Source organism: Morone saxatilis, unplaced genomic scaffold (genome assembly GCF_004916995.1).
Source record: "Morone saxatilis isolate NCDOM2014 unplaced genomic scaffold, NCSU_SB_2.0 Contig24, whole genome shotgun sequence".
Classification (NCBI taxonomy): Eukaryota; Metazoa; Chordata; class Actinopteri; family Moronidae; genus Morone; species Morone saxatilis.
In genome coordinates this window covers 22,341,162-22,349,128 of record NW_023339807.1, presented here as the reverse complement: position 1 = coordinate 22,349,128, position 7,967 = coordinate 22,341,162, and the positions used below count along the sequence as shown (strand labels likewise).

At 38.9% G+C, this 7,967-nt stretch overlaps 1 protein-coding gene across 1 annotated transcript in view; it reads right to left on the bottom strand.

Moving 5' to 3' along the window:
* rgl2 (ral guanine nucleotide dissociation stimulator-like 2) overlaps positions 1–7,967 on the bottom strand; it is a 28,614-nt gene that overhangs the window by 6,699 nt on the left and 13,948 nt on the right. Inside the window, exons 6-11 of the mRNA XM_035672035.1 lie at positions 7,768–7,824; positions 6,657–6,853; positions 5,323–5,432; positions 4,910–5,125; positions 3,763–3,866; positions 2,663–2,747 (exon numbers count right to left, since the gene is read on the bottom strand). Coding sequence (XP_035527928.1) covers positions 2,663–2,747; positions 3,763–3,866; positions 4,910–5,125; positions 5,323–5,432; positions 6,657–6,853; positions 7,768–7,824 — 769 coding nt within the window. The remainder of the gene's footprint in view (positions 1–2,662; positions 2,748–3,762; positions 3,867–4,909; positions 5,126–5,322; positions 5,433–6,656; positions 6,854–7,767; positions 7,825–7,967) is intronic.

Sequence of the window (7,967 nt, the reverse complement as noted above, 5' to 3'; positions counted from 1 at the left end):
AAAAACCAAAAAAATGAGCTGCTGAAAGACACTAAACATAATCTTTAATGTCTTCCTGGCTAACTTTCAATGCAAGTTATTATTTTTTTTTACTTGGAATATTCCCTCATGAATGCGTGACAAATAGCGTTTATAGCCTAAGCTAATTTCCAATGCTTGATTCTAGATTTTATTTAATAATAATAAATATTCAGGGGTGATAAAAATATACCATTATAAATCACAAAAAAGAGTACCATAAATGTACATTAAGTTAGATATAAACCTAATACTGCCACGACAACTGACATTAACATTAATTAATTTCCATAAATGTTTATAACAAAGCAAAGTTGACATTGCTCAGTCTAGATATCTATCATGACAGCCTGACATTAGCCAGGAAGACACAGCCTGTTAATCATCATGATATATGATATGAAGTGTTTTGTTACACTGTTAAATGCTTTAGTGTTGTGAATAATTTCTCAAAACTTTTATTAGTCTGAATCATTCATCTTACACTCTGTCTGCTAGTCAGTCATTTTTAGACAAGCTGAGAGATGAAGGGAAGCAACTGTGCTGAAAAAAAAAAAATCAAAGGGCAACAGAAAGTGATGGTGTTTTTCTGGAATCAAAGCTCGAAGTGAAGCTTTCAAAATGAAAGCAAATGTTTGGATGAATTCCTTTGGGGGTATCATGGGTAAAATCGCAGCTAATGCAGAAGTATTGATGCCTGCACTGCACCATAACAGCAAATCAAAACACAGCTAATCCTGCCAACTTCCCCAGCTCTCTGACACAGTGCAAACTAAATATAATGTACGTCTTTAGATGGGTGTCTCACACTGAAGTGAAAGTGTTGACAGAATAAGGGCAGTTCTACTCAACCAGATAAGACTGGTTTCTGGTCTTTTAAGGAGTCATAAATCTCTACCACTGAATGTTGTTTTCAGCTGAGGAAAAGGCTCGACTTCAGTCTGTGCTATTTAACAAATGTGGTCCAGTAGTGGCACTTGACAGAGACATTAATAAATGTCTCATATTGCTGTTTAAGCATTGGATGCTCGTCACCAGGATGTGCGATATCAGTCAAAGTGCATAAGTGTCACATGGTTTTTCAAAGCTGCAGTTAGAGGCTTAACACATGTCACTGTATGCTTGCAGTCAGCATGTAGCCTATGTTGTTTTTATCCATGATAGCTGCGTGGTTCTAGAGATAGCAATGTTGGTCAACCCAGACTGAAATATCTCGACAACTATTTGATGGATTTAGGTGATTAGGTGGCCTGCCTTTTCCTCTAGTGCCACCACAAGGTTGACTATTGTGGTTTTGAGTTAAATGTCTCAAAATCATTTGGATGAATTGTCAATTTGGTACAGACATGTTTCCCACAGGATGAATTCTAATAACTTTGGAGATCCTCTGACTTTTCATCGAGGGTTGTCATCAAGTGTTGCTGTCTCCGACCTTCCTGGTCAATGCTTCCCGACTGTAGTCGAGATGGTCCAGGGAATAATAGACTATTCACTTCTGTTTTTGCAGTAACAAAACTTAAATCCATTTCACTGTGGCTTTGTTTTATTTATTTTATTATACCCATGTATCTAGCTGCGTGTACCCAGAATCACAAATTTAAATCAAAATATCTATAAAACTAATGACACACATCCACCTCAGCTGTACCATATGCTAATTAGCAAACATTAGCATGCCAGTGCGGTTAACAATGGTTAACATGCTGTAGTATACATTAAACATCAGCATGTTAGCATTGTCATTGTGAGTATGATTATGCTAACATTAGCTTTTAGGTTTTAGACCCCACTCCTTCCATAGAAAAATCAGCTCATCATAAGATCATGAAAACATGATTCTTGTCACTACTGAAAACATACCTCTTATATTCCAATTCTGCTACTAGAGCCCCTTAAATGTTACACACTGGACCTTTAAACAGTTATTTCTAAAATCAGGTCCATAACAGTGATGACATTGAGTCAATCAGAGGTAATTTAATCCGAACCAAGACCTGCAGTGCCTTTCTTTCACAACACAAATGCTTCAGAAGTTTATGCCTCCCCAGTGCACTGTTACATCTGGTACACACAGGTGTTAACTGAAAGTGTTTGTAGTGACAGAGAGAAAGTTAGAGAGAAAAGTATCTTTGAAGATTTTTTTAGCGAGGCGGTAAAAAACATAAGCGGTAAAAGCATCCAACAACAGTCAAGAACAACACAGATCTGAGTAAAAATAGGCCTGAAACGAGTCCAACACATCAGAAAAGAGTTGCTGAAATCTGACTCCAGAAACAAAACTGCACTCAAACACTGCAACCCTGAGCGAGAGTTCAAACTGGCAGCTTTCCAGCACAAGGAACTGCTCCTCCAGCCTCTAAACAACCAGTTAGTTTTATCATTAACCACACACAAGTGAACAAATGACAAGATATCATGAAAATACGTCATTCAGACTCAAACCTTTCACTATATACTGCACAAAACAGGTTTAACGCAGTGTCAGTATCCAAGTAGAACCTAGCTTGCCATAAATAAAAGATCAAATTTCTCACTGAACCTGCTCTGTATAATGTGAATGATCTTAGCCTGACTTCCTGTTTTTACCACAAAATACAGTTTTTTCACATTTTCATTGTCATTCGGTATTTTGACAGACACTTACCTCCTTCAGGAGTTCTCTGCTTTGTGAGTAGTTGTCCTTATCTGAGAATATTTCTGACAGCTCCTCGTATCTCCTCACTGCCTCCCTGTAAAGTGACCCAAACCGTGAGTTTACAGTAAAAGATCACTGATATTTCCATATTATTAAGTTAATTAATGTACTGAAGATATTTAGTACGTGCCAAATTTGAAGAGTTTGCAAACTATCATTGGATACTGAGGTTTGAGAGACAGCGACAGCATGGGACAATTGAGCAATGAAAAGAATGTCTTTTGAAAGTGCTTTTAAAATGTTTCAACCTCATCTTGGTCACCCTAAACTTTCTTCTAAACAGGGAAAATTACAAAAACAGGATTAAGTATTATTTGACCACAAAATGTACATGAAATTTCCTGTTTGTTTTAGGTCTGTCTTCATTTATGATTCAGAGAGGATGCCGTGACTGAAAATGGCTGGGGTTTAGGGTTTAAGGGGACACTGCTGAAGTAGCATTTTTTATGTCTAGATTTAAGAAAGACAGTTTACTTCTGCTTATTTACGAGGTTGACTACAGATTTATTTACAAGGTTGCCTTGGTGCTTAATAAATAAAGTGTCCCGAGGGTAACAACAGTTTCCTGTAGTGCTGTTTGAAGCTATTAAGAAACTGTCCTCCTGGTCCTAACCACACCTCACATTTATAATTAGAACAATACTTTATGTTGGGCGGCTGTTTATATTAATTAAATATATTTTTGAACATGTGATCAAATAAATAAGTTCTATGCATCTGAAAAGGACATAATTATTTTTTATAAGGTGATATGATATTGTCTTTATTAATTGGTCCATAAAATGTGAATATAGTGAAGAATACATATTTAACATGCTAACGTGCCATACCATACCATATTTTTACTTCAAACAAGTAATGAAACAGTTCAAGATCTTTTTATTTTTTTCCTTGGTCACCAGCAGAGGTCAATAAAAATTGCGTTTATATTAATACTTATTGTCATGTTGCAGCAAACTCGGAATTTCATTGTTCAGTGAAAATGGTTCTTTGTCTATATGGAAATAAAGCCCTGATTACTTTTTATATGCTTTTTTAAAAACTCAGACCTGTCAGTGTCCTGCCACGTCTTCCTTAGCCGGTGGATGGGGTTACTTTGCAGGGCAGACACGATGGCATACAGCGAGGAGAAGTTCTTCCTGGCTCGGCACTCCTGTTGAAAGCACGAACACAGATGAATACACTCATTTGCATGCACACACACATACTCAAACACACTGTAACTGTCACCTGTGGGTGTGGATCTGGCTGGTGTTAAATTACAGTGTCGGACTGGGGCGCTGAATAATATATACTGCTAAAGAGGTTTGTCCCAAAAGAAACCTGGGATGAGCTAGGACGGCAGTTTGGCAGCAGACCAGTGATACCTGACTTTGCCAAAGAGTGTGTGTGTGTGTGTGAGTATGCGTGTGATGACGAATGCAGCTTTTTAAAGCAATACTGGAGAGAATCTGTGTTTTATTCACAGATAAAGAGGCTGGGAAAGGAATGAAACTGCGTGACCATAACAACCGAGGACAGAATCTGTTTATGTGTGAGCAAATCCTGTTGTTGCTGTGAGCTTGTCAATATTCTAAAAGAAACCAATGCATAACAACCATAATGCTGTTACATAACCCAGTTAATCTACATTTCTCTTGTATAATAGCGAAACATTTTAAGCAGATTCAAGCCTTTGCTGTTTGCCTTGAGGTTGTACATCCCATTTTTTGACTCAGCACATTCCTGGTATGCACTGTTCATGCAGAGTACATTTCCTATTCCTATTCCTACAGGTGTACTAGAGCTTTAAGTCTACTTTCAGTGTAAAAATATGCTTAACAATCTCTTCAAAAGTGGTCGGCCAGAAAACGCAGTCAAATAGCGAGAGCACAATATTTGCTGCTGCTCTTTCCAGAAAAAGAATCAGAAATCAAGACCTCATTACTGTGTTTAGCTCTCAGCTATTGATTAAAGGGAAATTATGAGTACAGTCACAGCAGACTGTGAATGTGTGATGATATGTGCATAGTCAGAGCTCAGAATAGGATTATAGTTAGGGGATTAATGGGGGTTTACTGTAGGAAAATGCACAGTTGAGGGTTTTGGAAGATTTGAAACCCCAACTGACGTACTGCTTTTTTAATTCTAGCTCGTAAAAAATGGCACACAATCCTGCAGTTTTAGAGCAGTGACCTTTGATTTTTACATACTGACCTCTGCCACGCTGATCCATTTCTCCAGCAGTCGAGCTCTCTGTTGGCTGCGCAGCTTCGTTGGCCATAGGCAGGATGCTAAAACTGAATTGGCCAACTTGTTGAACTGACGTATGGTGGCCCGGACCGACCAACAAACGCCTTCCCTCCCTTTCTTATCCCTCTGGGACCACAGCGAACCAAGGCAGTGGTACGGGACCAAACGGACAAACAGCTCCTGATAAGTGACAGCATAAAGATCCATAAATAACAGCCTTTTTCTTAAAAATAACCAATTAAACCATGCAATGCAAGCATACAAATATAATCTGTAAACCAAATCACAGTCTGATAACTGTATTATATTCAATCATTACTCAATGTTTTGCTTTATGCCACTATCAAAAACATGTTCAGGCTTAAAAGAGAACTCACTGTCTCTATCTTGGTGAGCTGCTCAGCGATGAGCGCCGCAGGGAATCCCAGTATGCTGGTGGGTTCAAACTTGGAGGCGTCAGGAGGAGGGCTGGTGAAACCAGTTTGATCTGCAAAGGGTAAAGCTGTTCAATAAAACACACCTTTGTTTGTAGAGCCGTTATATCTTTTCTATCCTTTAGTTGCAGCAATCAGTTTGTCTTAGATCTGTTGCTCTGATCCTTCACTTCACTGTGTCCAGTGTAATAGAGCTGTTTTGTTCCAGGAATGGTGGTCTAGTTATCTCAGAAAATTTCGAATGAGGAAATAAATCTAAATATAATACAGATAACGAGATATTTCACTCATGACCTCAAGATTAGGGGATGTGAGAAAACAAGATTAGGAGTCAATGCTAGTGGATCTGAAGCTGTACTAAGACACAGTGATGCTTTGAGCTAAATGCTAATGCTAGTATGGTAACAAGCAGTGACAGCGCTAACATGCTGATGTTTAGCAGGTGTAATGTTTACTATTTTAACCATCTCAGTTTAGTTTAGTTCTGTTTAGTTTGACTTCAGGGTGTAAGGATCATTATGAAATCAACATTAACCACAGAAGAGATGCAGAATTTGAAATCAATACTGGCCCACAGGTGAGACGTGTGAGTTAACTACATAAATATGCATTTTTGAATGAAGTATTTCTTATTCCTAACTCATCCACTCATGAAAGCTGGACAACTATGTCATGCCTTCGCCATCCTGGGGAAACGATCTCACAGAACGCTACAGAGTGATGCTCATCAGAGGGGATTTAGTGGGTATACCTAACTGAAAAATAAGTAGGTATACTCTGTATGTCCTGCACTACAGCACTGATCACCAAAGTTATTAGAATTCACCCTGAGGGGGACTTAGATGTCTGTACCAATCCATTTAATAGTTGTTGAGATATTTCATTTTGTACCAAAGTGGTGGGCTGAAGGACAGACAGACCTACATTTTCATCCACAAAGCAACAAGCTAAATTTATTTCAACCATGACCGCCTTTGGCTTTAATAACAGAGAAGCTGTAGTGTCCAGACTATTTCAGTAAAATGATTAAATTTTCAAGGATTTTAAACAACCTTCCACGTGCTCTCGGGTAGAAAGAAAAACTGTTCTGAAAAATAGCATTCTAAAGGAGTTTTGTTCCATTTCTCTAATAAAGGAAGCCACAGCCATGTTATGTTTTTCTGTCTTTTGCAGCCCAAGTTTGTGATTTATACTAAGAAAACGAGTTTACTTCTACATGAAAACCTCATCTAGCGAGGCCTTAACTGTGTCATTTAAATCCCAGTTAAAATACAGACCTTTGTGGGCGTCAGGGAGCAGGGCTTTCTCGCTGAGCTCCTCGGCTATCCTGAGGAGGCGAGCGCGGAGGTCAGCTGCAGATGAGGTGTCCTGGGGGAGGAGCGGAGCCAGGCGCAGCAGGCGAGAGGGCTCCCCCAAACTCTTAAAATCTTCGGGATACTCAGAGAGCCATGTGCTGAACACTGTACACACCGCTCTGCAAAAAGGAGGAGAAATGGTAAAGGGAAAATCATCTTCCCTCCCTAATGTTCGTACTGATTCATACTGATTTCAAGGGCTTTGGGGGATGTTAATCTAAACTTTATGGGTCACAACATCAGAAACATGATAATCTTTTGTTTTTTAGGCTCGAGTGCCAGACAGTTCTGAGAAGAAAAGATTTCTTTGTAGTGCTGTGTAGGCACATCAGGGCATCAGAAACCAACTTTTGCCTTGTAGAAGAATAATTTGCAAATCAATCATGAGATTTTCATCGGAGCCAGTGAAGGTAAGTGTGAGACTGTGGGACTTGGCATCTGGGGCATCTGTTTCTGGTATAAACCCTGAGCCGGTGCAGGTTGCCGTAAGCAGATAAACAAGCTGTTCCTGATTGGAATTGATTGAATATATTGATATTTTCCAACACATCTAAAAAGTTGCCAAGAAATCACGATCTCAAGGGATTTAGACAAGAAAAGCAGCTTAGAGATGAGTCTATAAGAAAAAGAACAAGATTGTTTTCTTTTGACAGAGGTTGAATGTTAGCCTGTTTGCAATAAGTCATAAAAAATCCTGGCCAACAGCAAAGTGCAGGAAACGATAACTGACATCTTCATATAATTCTTGAACAAGGAGCAGGTCGTCACATTATAATAACAATTTGTCAGGTGGACAAAAATTCCACAGTCTACATTCAAAATCTGAACAGTGGTTAAAGCTTAGTACAGTGTCTTCTGTTGATGTTCACTTGTTTAATGGCCTTGTTTTAGAAGATGTAGCTATTCCCCACAGCTACACACATATATTTCAGTACACACACACACACACAACACACACACACACACACACAAACACATCACATGTCACACTAAGTTCTACAGAAATGTTGGGTGCCATTTTCAAAAAACTCACTTGTTGAAAGATTGTCTCGTCTGGCTCCTCTCGCCGTCCCCAGGCGGGTGCTCCAATCTGTTAGTGGAGCAGAAAAAAACAGAAACATCAGTATCATTCAGCTTCAAATGTGTGCATCTACTGTGTCATAAAAATACTTGAGCTTTTTATTTATGGCCTGTTTTTTCTCAAGATGCTTTTTAGCAAAGCTGTTTCCCTAA